The 15,775-nt window shown below is 38.4% G+C and overlaps 1 protein-coding gene across 1 annotated transcript in view; it reads right to left on the bottom strand.

Annotated features, from left to right (window-relative positions):
• Positions 1–15,775, bottom strand: part of DNAH6 (dynein axonemal heavy chain 6) — a 354,720-nt gene that overhangs the window by 150,300 nt on the left and 188,645 nt on the right. The window contains exons 36-38 of the mRNA XM_030828117.1: positions 15,028–15,210; positions 14,333–14,476; positions 546–767 (exon numbers count right to left, since the gene is read on the bottom strand). Coding sequence (XP_030683977.1) covers positions 546–767; positions 14,333–14,476; positions 15,028–15,210 — 549 coding nt within the window. The remainder of the gene's footprint in view (positions 1–545; positions 768–14,332; positions 14,477–15,027; positions 15,211–15,775) is intronic.

The following is a 15,775-nucleotide window of genomic DNA, read 5'->3' as shown; positions in this document are numbered from 1 at the left end:
TCACAGAAAGATCCAAATTTCTTTTAGAATATTTTTTTGGGGAAACAGTGAGGTCCTGTTTATGTGGATTCTCCAAAACCAAGAAGCCCAAATCATCAATATTCCTCCCTCCATTCTACTTTAACAAAAAGCCCCAAATCGTCAAGGATACCATTGCTGTATCAGGTATAAGTGAACAGGTCGGAGGGGATGGGCTGATCTCTATCAACAGTCTTTTGGGAATGCAAACTCCTCTGCCCAATTCTCATCCAACCAGTGCATTGGCAGCCCCCAAAATACCAAGGGATAAAACATAAAAGCCCCTAAACACAAATGCTGGCCCTCTAGTTCATCTAGTATCAACTCCAAGAATGTGTTCAGAAACTGGCAAACTTTGGAACAATTCCCAGGATCAATATAGATTCAGCATAACGTTTTTCCTGCAAAAGTGCTAAACGCCAAAAAAAATTCCTCTCAGAAATAATATTACTTCTGATGCTAACAATTCTAAGTCCACCATGCCCTCACATTTGGAGAGGACTCCTTGTTTGATGTAAGTTTCCTACCTTGCCCACTCCAGTTATTCCAGTAAACAACACGGAATGCTTGACTGCCAGTAGTTTTTCCATTAGATACCCATAGCGTACTGTGTCAGTTGTGGGGACAAGCATTTCAAAAAATGGAACATCTCGGTTGTATTTGAAAGTAGGTATGATTCGTTCCCAGGGATCCAGCCGTTTGGTGTCAAAGTCCATATGAATGCTCCACAGATCACCAGAACTGGGAAGCTAAAGTACAAAATTAAACACCGCTTTCAATAGGGAATAAGCAATATTGACACACAGTAGTAGATATACTCATATAGAAAAAAAGGCAGTCAAAAAACCTAAATGGATTTGGATTTCTTTTTTCTTTGTAGATACATAGTTATTTAGGTATCTGAGACTAGTTATTTAAACAAAATCATGCAACACAATGCATGAAAATATCTGTTATACCAATTATATTAAAACCCATGTCAGAATTGTATAGCTTTTTAATTAAATTTAACATTCAGGGGCTTACTCCATGCCAAATACTGTCTGTGATGCTGAGGACAAGTGCTGAATGAGACCCAGTCTCTGTCTTCAATGACCTGGTAATCCCCCTGAGGGACATAAGCACTTCAGTTAATACCCATGGGGAAATAAGGGCTGTAAAGGAGTTTATTACAATCACAAACACACACACACACACACACACACACACACACACACACACACACACACACACAAAGGGATGGCTCATTTCTACTTGCAGTGGAGTTATGGTGATGGCTAGAGATTCAGAAAGGCTTCCAGGAGTGGTAATGCTACAACTCAGACTTGAAGAACGAGCTGGAGTCAGATGGGCAAAAAAGGGATGGCATGGGGTGGGAAAGAAGGGGTTCAGGATTCAGACTAAAAAAACAGGATCAGAAGTCTGATGCCATGGAAAATATGATGTATGCTGGGAAGCATGAGAGTGCTGCATACAGTGAGATGAGGCTGGAAATACAGATGGGCCAAGTTATAAAAAGGTTTACTTATTAAAAATCTTAGAGCAACAGTCCAGTGAGGGATTCTAAGCAGGTAGGTAACATAATCAGATTGCATTTCAGAAGTTTCATCCTGGCAGCTGTACAGAGCAATATTGCTCCAAGGTCATTTGACAGTGACTTTTAGTAAGAAATTCATTTTTCATTGTGACTCTGTACATACATACATATGTGTATCTATAAACATGTAAAATATTTACCTCTACTATGTGCAATTCCCTCTACTTTCTTTTTTATTGTTATCCAGAATCAAAGTTTTTTTTTATTATTATTGTACTTTAAGTTCTAGAGTACATGGGCACAACGTGCAGGTTTGTTACATATGTATACACGTGCCATGTTGGTGTGCTGCACCCGTTAACTCGTTATTTACATTAGGTATATCTCCTAATGCTATCCCTCCCCCCCTTCCCTCGCCCCATGACAGGCCCTGGTGTGTGATGTTCCCCACCCTGTGTCCAAGTGTTCTCATTGTTCGGTTCTCACCTATGAGTGAGAACATGTGGTGTTTGGTTTTCTGTCCTTGCGATAGTTTGCTCAGAATGATGGTTTGTAGCTTCATCCATGTCACTACAAAGGACATGAACTCATCCTTTTTTATGGCTGCATAATACTCCATGGTGTATATGTGCCACATTTTCTTAATCCAGTCTATAACTGATGGACATTTGGGTTGGTTCCAAGTCTTTGCCATTGTGAATGGTGCCACAATAAACATACGTGTGCATGTGTCTTTATGGCAGCATAATTTATAATCCTTTGGGTATATACCCAGTAATGGGATTGCTGGGTCAAATGGTATTTATAGTTCTAGATCCTTGAGGAATCACCACACTGTCTTCCACAATGGTTGAACTAGTTCACAGTCCCACCAACAGTGTAAAAGTGTTCCTATTTCTCCACATCCCATGATCGCCATTCTTAACTGGTGTGAGATGGTATCTCATTGTGGTTTTGATTTGCATTTCTCTGATGGCCAGTGATGATTTGCATTTTTTCATGTGTCTGTTGGCTGCATAAATGTCTTCTTTTGAGAAGTGTCTGTTCATATACTTTGCCCACTTTTTGCTGGGGTTGATTTTTTTTCTTGTAAATTTGTTTAAGTTCTTTGTAGATTCTGGATATTAGCCCTTTGTCGATGGTAGATTGTAAAAATTTTCTCCCAATCTGTAGGTTGCCTGTTCATGCTGATGGTAGTTTCTTTTGCTGTGCAGAAGCTCTTTAGTTTAATTAGATCCCATTTGTCAATTTTGGCTTTTGTTGCCATTGCTTTTGGTGTTTTAGTCATGGAGTCCTTGCCCATGCCTATGTCCTGAATGGTATTGCCTAGGTTTTCTTCTAGGGTTTTTATGGTTTTAGGTCTAACATTTAAGTCTTTAATCCATCTTGAATTAATTTTTGTACAAGGTTTAAGGAAGGGATCCAGTTTTAGTTTTCTACACATGGCTAGCCAGTTTTCCCAGCACCATTTGTTAAATAGGGAATCCTTTCCCCATTTCTTGTTTTTGTCAGGTTTGTCAAAGATCAGATGGTTGTAGATGTGTGGTATTATTTCTGAGAGCTCTGTTTTGCTCCGTTAGTCTATAGCTCTGTTTTGGTACCAGTACCATGCTGTTTTGGTTACTCTAGCCTTGTAGTATAGTTTGAAGTCAGGTAGCATGATGCCTCCAGCTTTGTTCTTTTGGCTTAGGATTGTCTTGGCAATGTGGGCTCTTTTTTGGTTCCGTATGAACTTTAAAGTAGTTTCTTCCAATTCTGTGAAGAAAGTCATTGGTAGCTTGATGGGGATGGCACGGAATCTATAAATTACCTTGGGCAGTATGGCCATTTTCACAATATTGACTCTTCCTATCCATGAGCATGGAATGCTCTTCCATTTGTGTCATCTTTTATTTCATTGAGCAGTGGTTTGTAGTCCTCCTTGAGAGGTCCTTCACATCCCTTGTAAGTTGGATTCCTAGGTATTTTATTCTCTTTGAAGCAATTGCAAATGGGAGTTCACTCACGATTTGGCTCTCTGTTTGTCTGTTATTGGTGTACAAGAATGCTTGTGATTTTTGCACATTGATTTTGTATCCTGAGACTTTGCTGAAGTTGCTAATCAGCTTAAGGAGCTTTTGGGCTGAGACGATGGGGTTTTCTAAATATACAATCATGTGATCTGCAAACAGGGACAATTTGACTTCCTCTTTTCCTAACTGAATACCCTTTACATCTTTCTCCTGCCTGATTGCCCTGGCCAGAACTTCCAACACTATGTTGAATAGGAGTGGTGACAGAGGGCAACCCTGTCTTGTGCCAGTTTTCAAAGAGAATGCTTCCAGTTTTTGCCCCTTCAGTATAATATTGGCTGTGGGTTTGTCATAAATAGCTCTTACTATTTTGAGATACATCCCATCAATACCTAGTTTATTGAGAGTTTTTAGCATGAAGGGCTGTTGAATTTTGTTGAAGGCCTGTTCTGCATCTATTGAGATATCATGTGGTTTTTGTCATTGGTTCTGTTTATATAATGCATTACGTTTATTGATTTGCGTATGTTGAACCAGCCTTGCTTCCCAGGGATGAAACCAACTTGATTGTGGTGGATAAGCTTTTTGATGTGCTGCTGGATTCAGTTTGCTAGTATTTTATTGAGGATTTTTGCATCGATGTTCATCAGGGATATTAGTCTAAAATTCTCTTTTTTTTGTTGTGTCTCTGCCAGGCTTTGGTATCAGGATGATGCTGGCCTCATAAAATGAGTTAAGGAGGATTCTCTCTTTTTCTATTGATTGGAATAGTTTCAGAAAGAATGGTAACAGCTCCTCTTTGTACCTCTGGTAGAATTCGGCTGTGAATCCTTCTGGTCCTGGACTTTTTTTGGTTGGTAGGCTATTAATTATTGCCTCAATTTCAGAGCCTGTTATTGGTCTATTCAGGGATTCAACTTCTTCCTGGTTTAGTCTTGGGAGGGTGTATGTGTCCAGGAATTTATCCATTTCTTCTAGATTTTCTAGTTTATTTGCATAGAGGTGTCTATAGTATTCTCTGATGGTAGTTTGTATTTCTGTGGGATTGGAGGTGATATCCCCTTTATCATTTTTTATTGCATCTATTTGATTCTTCTCTCTTTTCTTCTTTATTATTCTTGCTAGTGGTCTATCAATTTTGTTGATCTTTTTCAAAAAACCAGCTCCTGGATTCATTGATTTTTTGAAGGGTTTTTTGTGTCTCTATCTCCTTCAGTTCTGCTCTGATCTTAGTTGTTTCTTGCCTTCTGCTACCTTTTGAATGTGTTTGCTCTTGCTTCTCTAGTTCTTTTAATTGTGATGTTAGGGTGTCAATTTTAGATCTTTCCTGCTTTCTCTTGTGGGCATTTAGTGCTATAAATTTCCCTCTACACACTGCTTTAAATGTGTCCCAGAGATTCTGGTATGTTGTGTCTTTGTTCTCGCTGGTTTCAAAGAACATCTTTACTTCTGCCTTCATTTTGTTATGTACCCAGTAGTCATTCAGGAGCAGGTTGTTCAGTTTCCATGTAGTTGAGTGGTTTTGAGTGAGTTTCTTAATCCTGAGTTCTATTTGATTGCACTGTGGAATGAGAGACAGTTTGTTACAATTTCTATTCTTTTACATTTGCTGAGGAGTGCTTTACTTCCACCTATGTGGGCAATTTTGGAATACGTGTGATGTAGTGCTGAGAAGAATGTATATTGTGTTGATTTGGGGTGGAGAGTTCTGTAGATATCTATTAGGTCCACTTGGTGCAGAGCTGAGTTCAATTCCTGGATATCCTTGTTAACTTTCTGTCTTGTTGATCTGCTTAATGTTGACAGTGGGGTGTTAAAGTCTCCCATTATTATTGTGTGGGAGTCTAAGTCTCTTTGTAGGTCTCTAAGGACTTGCTTTATGAATCTGGGTGCTCCTGTATTGGGTGCATATATTTAGAATAGTTAGCTCTTCTTGTTGAATTGATCCCTTTACTATTATGTAATGGCCTTCTTTGTCTCTTTTGATCTTTGTTGGTTTAAAGTCTGTTTTATCAGAGACTAAGATTGCAACCCCTGCTTTTTTTTTGTTTTCCATTTGCTTGGTAGATCTTCCTCCATCCCTTTATTTTGAGCCTATGTGTGTCTCTGCATGTGAGATGGGTCTCCTGAATACAGCACACTGATGGGTCTTGACTCTTTATCCAATTTGGCAGTCTGTGTCTTTTAATTGGAGCATTTAGCCCATTTACATTTAAGGTTAATATTGTTATGTGTGAATTTGATCCTGTCATTATGATGTTAGCTGGTTATTTTGCTCATTAGTTGATGCAGTTTCTTCCTAACATCAATGGTCTTTATAATTTGGCATGTTTTTACAGTGACTGGTACCGGCTGTTCCTTTCCATGTTTAGTGCTTTGTTCAGGAGCTCTTGTAAGGCTGGCCTGGTGGTGACAAACTCTCTCAGCATTTGCTTGTCTGTAAAGGATTTTTATTTCTCCTTCACTTATGAAGCTTTGTTTGGCTGGATATGAAATTCTGGGTTGAAAATTCTTTTCTTTAAGAATGTTGAATATTGGCCCCCACCCTCTTCTGGCTTTTAGAGTTTCTGATGAGAGATCTGCGTTAGTCTGATGGGCTTCCCTTTGTGGGTAACCTGACCTTTCTCTCTGGCTGCCCTTAATATTTTTTCCTTCATTTTAACTTTGGTGAATCTGACAATTATGTGTCTTGGAGTTGCTCTTCTCGAGGAGTATCTTTGTGGCATTCTCTGTATTTCCTGAATTTGAATGTTGGCCTGCCTTGCTAGGTTGGGGAAGTTCTCCTGGATAATATCCTGAAGAGTGTTTTCCAACTTGGTTCCATTCTCCCCGTCACTTTCAGGTACACAAATCAGACGTAGATTTGGTCTTTTCACATAGTTCCATGTTTCTTGGAGGTTTTGTTCATTTCTTTTTACTCTTTTTTCTCTAAACTTCTCTTCTCACTTCATTTCATTCATTTGATCTTCAATCTCTGATACCCTTTCTTCCACTTGATAGAATCGGCTGCTGAAGCTTGTGCACGTATCATGTAGTTCTTGTGCCATGGTTTTCAGCTCTGTCAGGTCATTTAAGGTCATCTTCACGATGTTTTTTCTAGTCAGCCATTTGTCTAATCTTTTCTTTCAAGGTTTTTAGATTCTTTGCGATGGGTTCGAACATCCTCCTTTAGCTCAGAGGAGTTTGTTATTACTGATTGTCTGAGGCCTTCTTTTCTCAACTCGTCAAAGTCATTCTCCTTCCAGCTTTCTTCCATTGCTGGCAATGAGCTGCGTTCCTTTGTAGGAGAAGAGGCGCTTTGATTTTTAGAGTTTTCAGCTTTTCTGCTCTGGTTTCTCCCCATCTTTGTGGTTTTATCTATCTTTGGTCTTTGATGATGGTGTCGTACAGATGGGGTTTTGGTGTGGATGTCCTTTGTGTTTGTCAGTTTTCCTTCTAACAGTCAGGACCCTCAGCTGCAGGTCTGCTGGAATTTGCTGGAGGTCCACTCCAGACCCTGTTTTCCTGGGTATCACCAGTGGAGGCTGCAGAACAGCAAATATTGCAGAACGGCAAATGTTGCTGCCTGATCCTTCCTCTGGAAGCTTTGTCTCAGAGGGACACCCAGCTGTATGAGGTGTTGGTCAGCCCCTACTGGGAGATGTCTCCCAGTTAGGCTACTCAGGGGTCAGGGACCCACTTGAGTAAGCAGTCTGTCCGTTCTCAGATCCCAAACTCTGTGCTGGGAGAACCACTACTCTCTTCAAAGCTGTCAGACAGGGACGTTTAAGTCTGCAGAAGTTTCTGCTGCCTTTTGTTCAGCTATGCCCTGCCCCCATAGGTGGAGTCTACAGAGGCAGGTAGGCCTCCTTGAGCTGTGGTGGACTCCACCCAGTTTGAGCTTACTGGCCACTTTGTTTACCTACTCAAGCCTCAGCAATGGCGGACACCCCTCCCCCAGCCTCGCTGCCACCATGCAGTTCAATCTCAGACTGCTGTGCTAGCAGTGAGTGGGGCTCTGTGGGCATGGGACCCTCTGAGCCAGGTGCGGGATATAATCTCTTGGTGTGCTGTTTGCTAAGACCGTTGGAAAAGCACAGTATTAGGGTGGGAGTGTCCCGATTTTCCAGGTCACAGCTTCCCTTGGCTAGGAAAGGGAATTATCCAACCCCTTGTGCTTCCTGGGTGAGGTGATGCCCCACCCTGCTCCGTGGGCTGTACCCACTGTCAGACAAGCCCCACTGAGATGAACCCAGTACCTCAGTTGGAAATGCAGAAATCACCCATCTTCTGTGTTGCTCATGCTGGGAGCTGTAGACTGGAGCTGTTCCTATTTGGCCATCTTGGAACCTCCTCAATTCACTTTACTTTCTATTCTATTTTTTTTAAACCTCAAGGTATAACATAACCTTTTTTGTCAAATTTTAAGAGTCCATTTTAGAGAGTTTTGTATATGTAAATATTAATATAACCACACTAGATTAAAATATAGAACATGTACAGCACCTCAGAAGGCTTCTTTCTTCCACTTCTTTGTCAACACTAGTTTGTCTATTTGACCATCCTTTCACCAATGCCACACTCTGAATTGCTGTTGTTTTAATGTCTTGAATTATTCAAGTCATGTAGTTTAAGTCTTCCAAATGTGTGTTCCTTCAAGATTATCTCAGTTATTATAGGTCTTTTACATTTTTATATAAATTTTAGAATGAGATTGTCAGATTTCATGGAAAAAAATCTGTTGGGATTTTGGGATTGAAGTTGCCTAAAATCTTCAAAATATTTTGGAAAGAACTGATAACTTAATAATAGTATCTCAGTCCATGAACACAGTATATCTCTCCATTTATACAGATCTTTTAAAATTTCTCTCAACAATGTTTTGTAATTTTAAGCAGAGGTCTTTCACATCATTCATTAATTTTATTCCTAAGTAGTTGGTATTTTGTTGCTTTTATAAATGGTATTCTTTTAAATTTTCATTTGTTAACTGTTTGTGGACCTTATATCCAAGGGCCTTACTAATGTACTTATTAATTGCAATCATTTGTTTGTAGATTTTTTTTTAGGATTTTCTACATATTCAGTCATTTTTTTCTGCAAATAATGACTATTTTACTTCTTCCTTTCCGAAGTTTGTGTTTTATTTCTTTTTCTTGTCTTATTGCACTGGCTAGACTCTCCAATATAGTGTTTACTAAAAGTTGTAATAGAGGATATTTCCTTTTTAAAAACTGGGTTGTGACCCTTTCACTTGATTTCATGACCAGTTAATAGATTGTGACCTTTAATTTTAAAAATACTAGTAGAGAGGGTGAATTAGATATGACTGGAGCAAAAGAAAAGGAATAATAAATAGGCTATTTTAATAGCCCATGGAAGAAATAATAAGAACCTGGGTTATCCAAAGGCAGCAAGGATGAAGACAAAAGGACATATTAAAAAAAATACTTAGGTGATAAAATTTATTGAATACTGACATATTATTTAATTTACATTCTATATTCAAATATTGCCATTTTTTCCAATAATATAATTTATAGCTATATTTTTCCAAGTCTAAGATCCAATCCAGGATCATGCATTGCATTTAATTATCTCTCCTTAGTCTCCTTTTATTCAGAAAAGTCTCTCAACTTTGTCTCTTATGACATAGATACATTTGAAGAATATAGTCCAGTTTATTTTATAAAATATTCATTGGTTTGGATTTTCCAGGTGTAACCTCATGATTAGATTCAAGTTATGCATTTTTGAAATAAATATCACAGAAGCAAGATTATATCTTTCACAGTGCCCCATATCAGGAAGCAGGCACAGGTGTGCCTTGATGTTAGTTAAATTGATCATGTAGCTAAGGTGCTGTTTACAAGTTTTTTTTAAAGTAAATACTTAGAAACTATGTAAATACTGCTTATCATGAAACCTCTACCCACTAATTTTAGTATTCACTGATGATTCCTGCCTAAATCAATTATTACAATAATGGTTGCAAGGTGATGACTTTCTAACTTTATCCATTATTCTTTCTGCATAGGTTAGTTGGTATTAGCTCTAAGAAAGAGTTTTTTGGCCAGGCGCGGTGGCTCACGCTTGTAATCCCAGCACTTTGGGAGGCCGAGGCGGGCGGATCACGAGGTCAGGAGATCGAGACCATCCTAGCTAACATGGTGAAACCCCATCTCTACTAAAAATACAAAAAATTAGCCGGGCGTGGTGGTGGGCACCTGTAGTCCCAGCTACTCGGGAGGCTGAGGCAGGAGAATGGCGTGAACCCAGGAGGTGGAGCTTGCAGTGAGCCGCGATTGCGCCACTGCACTCCAGCCTGGGCGACAGAACGAGACTCTGTCTCAAAAAAAACCAAAGAGTTTTTCTTTCTTCCCTACTTATTTATGTAGTCATGCATATTTTTATTATGAGTATGGACTTACAGATTTTTATTTACTAAAAGGGTTATGATCCTATACTATGATTATTGATTTCGAGGCTTAAATCTATCCATCTTTGACCAGTGGGAGTCTCTTCAAACTGCCTTCTGTGTTCTTTTGACATGTCACATCATTCTTTGAGCACTTTTTTACTATGCAACATAAAATAGTTGTTTTGTATTTTCCCTGATACAGTCTTGAAATCAAATATTTTACTAAGAATTTCTCATTTTCTTTAGTGGAGAATGACAATAATATTTTAAAATAAGTATACTAGATATGCTCATTGCTGCTATCAAGGTGTCTTTGTGTCTAGTTCCTTTCAGCACACGGACTAGAAAATTTACATGTATGTATACACACATCAATTTTCATACATTTATTTATTTATTTAAAGACAGAGTCTTGCTCTGTTGCCAAGGCTGGAGTGCAGTGGTAAGATCATAGCTCAGTGCAGCCTCAAACTCCTGGGCTCAAGAAATCCTCTTGCCTCAGCCTCGTAAGTAGTTAGAACTACAGGTGTGCACCATTGAGCTTGGATACTAAAAAAATTTTTTGTAGAGGCAGGGTCTTGCTATATTGCGCAGGCTGGTCTCAAACTCCTGGCCTCAAGTGGTCCTCCTGCCTTAGCCTCCCAAAATGCTGGGATTACAGGTGTAAGCCATGCGCCCAGGCAATTTTCATACATTTACATGTATGTATGTTAACATTTTGAATATCAGTGAGTACTGAGATCTGCAATACCAATCCAACAAAACAGAGTGCATTCTAATTTTTCTCCTTCCATACATATTTGTAAATCCCTTCTTTAACAGTGAGAAATTCATTGCCATTATTCTCAATATATTTACTTATTTAGTCAGTCTTAGAATATATAGCAAGTACATTCCAGCAATTCAGAATAACTAATCAATCACGCTGTTATTTTCTTTTTTTTTTTTTTTTTTTTTTTTGAGATGGAGTCTCGCTCTGTCGCCCGGGCTGGAGTGCAGTGGCACAATCTCGGCTCACTGCAAGCTCCGCCTCCCGGGTTCACGCCATTCTCCTGCCTCAGCCTCTCCGAGTAGCTGGGACTACAGGCGCCCGCCACCACGCCCGGCTAATTTTTTGTATTTTTAGTAGAGACGGGGTTTCACTGTGGTCTCGATCTCCTGACCTCGTGATCCGCCCACCTCGGCCTCCCAAAGTGCTGGGATTACAAGCATGAGCCACCGCGCCCGGCCCACACTGTTATTTTCACACTGTGAAAAATAAATTTACTAAGTAGAATTCAACATTTGTTTACAGTAGAGAGTTTTTATATACTTACACATCTTACTTTTTTAATATGACTGGGAGAGGGCTCCTAACTTAAAAAATATGATAAATGTTATTTATGGATGGAAAAACATGAATAATTTTAGGAACCAGCTTAGTGTATAAGTTATATTTTCAATAGAACTAAAGCTTTTATTGCCTAGGTTTTCTTGTAGGATTTTAATGGTTTTAGGTCTAACATTTAAGTCTTTAATCCATCTTGAATTAATTTTTGTATAAGGTGTAAGGAAGGGATCCAGTTTCAGCTTTCTACATATAGCTAGCCAGTTTTCCCAGCACCATTTATTAAATAGGGAATCCATTCCCCATTTCTTGTTTTTGTCAGGTTTGTCAAAGATCAGATAGTTGTAGATATGCGGCATCATTTCTGAGGGCTCTGTTCTGTTCCATTGATCTATATCTCTGTTGTGGTACCAGTACCATGCTGTTTTGGTTCCTGTAGCCTTGTAGTATAGTTTGAAGTCAGGTAGCGTGATGCCTCCAGCTTTGTTCTTTTGGCTTAGGATTGACTTGGCGATGCGGGCTCTTTTTTGGTTCCATATGAACTTTAAAGTAGTTTTTTCCAATTCTGTGAAGAAAGTCATTGGTAGCTTGATGGGGATGGCATTGAATCTATAAATTACTTTGGGCAGTATGGCCATTTTCACGATACTGATTCTTCCAACCCATGAGCATGGAATGTTCTTCCATTTGTTTGTATCCTCTTTTATTTCATTGAGCAGTGGTTTGTAGTTCTCCTTGAAGAGGTCCTTCACATCCCTTGTAAGTTGGATTCCTAGGTATTTTATTCTCTTTGAAGCAATTGTGAATGGGAGTTCACTCATGATTTGGCTCTCTGTTTGTCTGTGATTGGTGTACAAGAATGCTTGTGATTTTTGTACATTGATTTTGTATCCTGAGACTTTGCTGAAGTTGCTAATCAGCTTAAGGAGATTTTGGGCTGAGACAATGGGATTTTCTAGATATACAATCATGTCATCTGCAAACAGGGACAGTTTGACTTCCACTTTTCCTAATTCAATACCCTTTATTTCCTTCTCCTGCCTGATTGCTCTGGCCAGAACTTCCAGCACTATGTTGAATAGGAGCGGTGAGAGAGGGCATCCCTGTCTTGTGCCAGTTTTCAGAGGGAATGCTTCCAGTTTTTGCCCATTCAGTATGACATTGGCTGTGGGTTTGTCGTATATAGCTCTTATTATTTTGAGATACGTCCCATCAATACCTAATTTATTGAGAGTTTTTAGCATGAAGAGTTGTTGAATTTTATCAAAGGCCTTTTCTGCATCTATTGAGATAATCATGTGGTTTTTGTCTTTGGTTCTGTTTATATGCTGGATTACATTTATTGATTTGCGTATGTTGAACCAGCCTTGCATCCCAGGGATGAAGCCCACTTGATCATGGTGTATAAGCTTTTTGATGTGCTGCTGGATTCGGTTTGCCAGTATTTTATTGAGGATTTTTGCATCAATGTTCATCAAGGATATTGGTCTAAAATTCTCTTTTTTGGTTGTGTCTCTGCCTGGCTTTGGTATCAGGACGATGCTGGCTTCATAAAATGTGTTAGGGAGGATTCCCTCTTTTTCTATCGATTGGAATAGTTTCAGAAGGAATGGTACCAGTTCCTCCTTGTACCTCTGGTAGAATTCAGCTGTGAATCCATCAGGTCCTGGACTCTTTTTGGTTGGTAAGCTATTGATTATTGCCACAATTTCAGAACCTGTTATTGGTCTATTCAGAGATTCGACTTCTTCCTGATTTAGTCTTGGGAGGGTGTATTTGTCGAGGAATTTATCCATCTCTTCTAGATTTTCTAGTTTATTTGCATAGAGGTGTTTGTAGTATTCTCTGATGGTAGAGTGTATTTCCATTCAGGACATAGGCGTGGGCAAGGACTTCATGTCTAAAACACCAAAAGCAATGGCAACAAAAGCCAAAATTGACAAATGGGATCTAATTAAACTAAAGAGCTTCTGCACAGCAAAAGAAGCTACCATCAGAGTGAACAGGCAACCTACAGAATGGGAGAAAAGTTTTGCAACCTACTCATCTGACAAAGGGCTAATATCCAGAATCTACAATGAACTCAAACAAATTTACAAGAAAAAAACAAACAACCCCATCAAAAGGTGGGCAAAGGACATGAACAGACACTTCTCAAAAGAAGACATTTATGCAGCCAAAAAACACATGAAGAAATGCTCATCATCACTGGCCATCAGAGAAATGCAAATCAAAACCACAGTGAGATACCATCTCACACCAGTTAGAATGGCCATCATTAAAAAAACAGGAAACAACAGGTGCTGGAGAGGATGTGGAGAAATAGGAACACTTTTACACTGTTGGTGGGACTGTAAACTAGTTCAACCATTGTGGAAGTCAGTGTGGCGATTCCTCAGGGATCTAGAACTAGAAATACCATTTGACCCAGCCATCCCATTACTGGGTATATACCCAAAGGACTATAAATCATGCTGCTATAAAGACACATGCACACGTATGTTTATTGCGGCACTATTCACAATAGCAAAGAGTTGGAACCAACCCAAATGTCCAACAACGATAGACTGGATTAAGAAAATGTGGCACATATACACCATGGAATACTATGCAGCCATAAAAATGATGAGTTCGTGTCCTTTGTAGGGACATGGATGAAACTGGAAAACATCATTCTCAGTAAACTATCGCAAGGACAAAAAACCAAACACCGCATGTTCTCACTCATAGGTGGGAATTGAACAACGAGAACTCATGGACACAGGAAGGGGAACATCACATTCCAGGGACTGTTGTGGGGTGGGGGGAGGGGGGAGGGACAGCATTAGGAGATATACCTAATGCTAAATGACGAGTTAATGGGTGCAGGAAATCAACATGGCACATGGATACATATGTAACAAACCTGCACATTGTGCACATGTACCCTAAAACCTAAAGTATAATAAAAAAAAAAAACTAAAGCTTTTAAAGTTTTAATCTTAAAATTTAAATAATTCAGAATTATTATGTTAAAATATAATTTATTTGGTTCTTACCCTGGCATCAGGATTATCATCAAATTGTGTTCTAATAAATGTATCAAAAGAATCACGACAGTTTTCGGTTAGGTTTCCACCCAAAGACCACAAATAACAGAATACAAAAGTCTGACATAGTATAGTGTTCAGTTTTGTTTGCTCCTGAAAGAATAAAGAGAAACAGACTTAATATTTTATATATGAACATAAAAAGAATCCTAAGCTGCAAAGTGTAAAGATATTTTTCTTTCATTTAGACTCACACACTTTTAAATGCGCACAGTGTATGTTTCTTATACTTCACTCAATGGTTCACAGAGTGGTGTTTTCTTACAGTTATATATTATAACCACTGATGAGAAAATGAATGAGAAGGAATATGTAGGGAAAAAAAGTCCAAGTTTGTCTTTCAACTGACTATTATAACTTTTTAAATGCCTGCATGAAGGTATGTAAGCAGATTGAGAATATCTTGTATTGGGAATATGTTGTAGACTGTAAGAGAATTCAAAACTGAGTAGAGGAATAAACTATACATGCTAATGTTACTTGTAGCTTTGAGATTCTACGAATGTAATCACAGCTATTAGTCCCCTGGAAAATTAACTTAAAAATCAAATGTTTATATTTTAGAATGGAGTCATTTCTTTGCAAAGAACTTATACAATAATCTAATTTTTCTAGCTTCATAGCAGTAAGAAAACTCTTCATACCATTGCCAAGTTGACTCCATCTTTCCCAAGTATCAAGGACTCCAATAAGCAACAGAGTGTAGTAACTTTGCTGATGTCCACTTGTGGAATTGCTTGGCTGCACTTTTTATTGATAAAATGTAAACCTTCATCAACATAACGTTGGAAAAGATTCAATATATATTCTTGGGTTTCCTCAGTCAGCTGAAAATGAAACAAATGATAGTTTAGCAAGACCTGATAAATATATAATTAAGTTTAGAATTAGGTTGGTTAAAATCTGGATATTTCTATATATTAAATGACCTTTAGACCAAAGGCTATAACTATGACAACATATTAAACAAATTAAATTTTAAGGAAACCTTTTATGACTGGGAAGGGATACATAGGGGAAATTATGGGTAGTTGATTGCATTCTATTTCTTGGTCTGGCAATGGGTTCAGAGGTGTTAATTTCATAATTATTTCTTAAGCTGCCAATACATATTTCATGCACTCTTCTATATTGATGTTCTTTCACAATTATTAACAATGAAAAAGAAGAAACACAGAAGACAACATTTTAATATCTATGTAAGGTAGAAAAATAATTTCCAAATATTTAAAAGTGAATTCAGCCCCTCTCACTACTCTTATTCAACGTTGTCCTGAAGTCCTAGCTAATGCAATAGGACAATAAAAGGAAATAAAAGGTATATAGATTGGGAAGGAAGAAATAAAACTGTCTTTGTTTACAAATAACATAATTGTCTATGTAGAAAATCTA

This window comes from Nomascus leucogenys, chromosome 14 (assembly GCF_006542625.1).
Source record: "Nomascus leucogenys isolate Asia chromosome 14, Asia_NLE_v1, whole genome shotgun sequence".
Taxonomy (NCBI): domain Eukaryota; kingdom Metazoa; phylum Chordata; class Mammalia; order Primates; family Hylobatidae; genus Nomascus; species Nomascus leucogenys.
The sequence above is the reverse complement of the archived record's forward strand: the minus strand, read 5'-3'. Positions and strand labels throughout refer to the sequence as shown.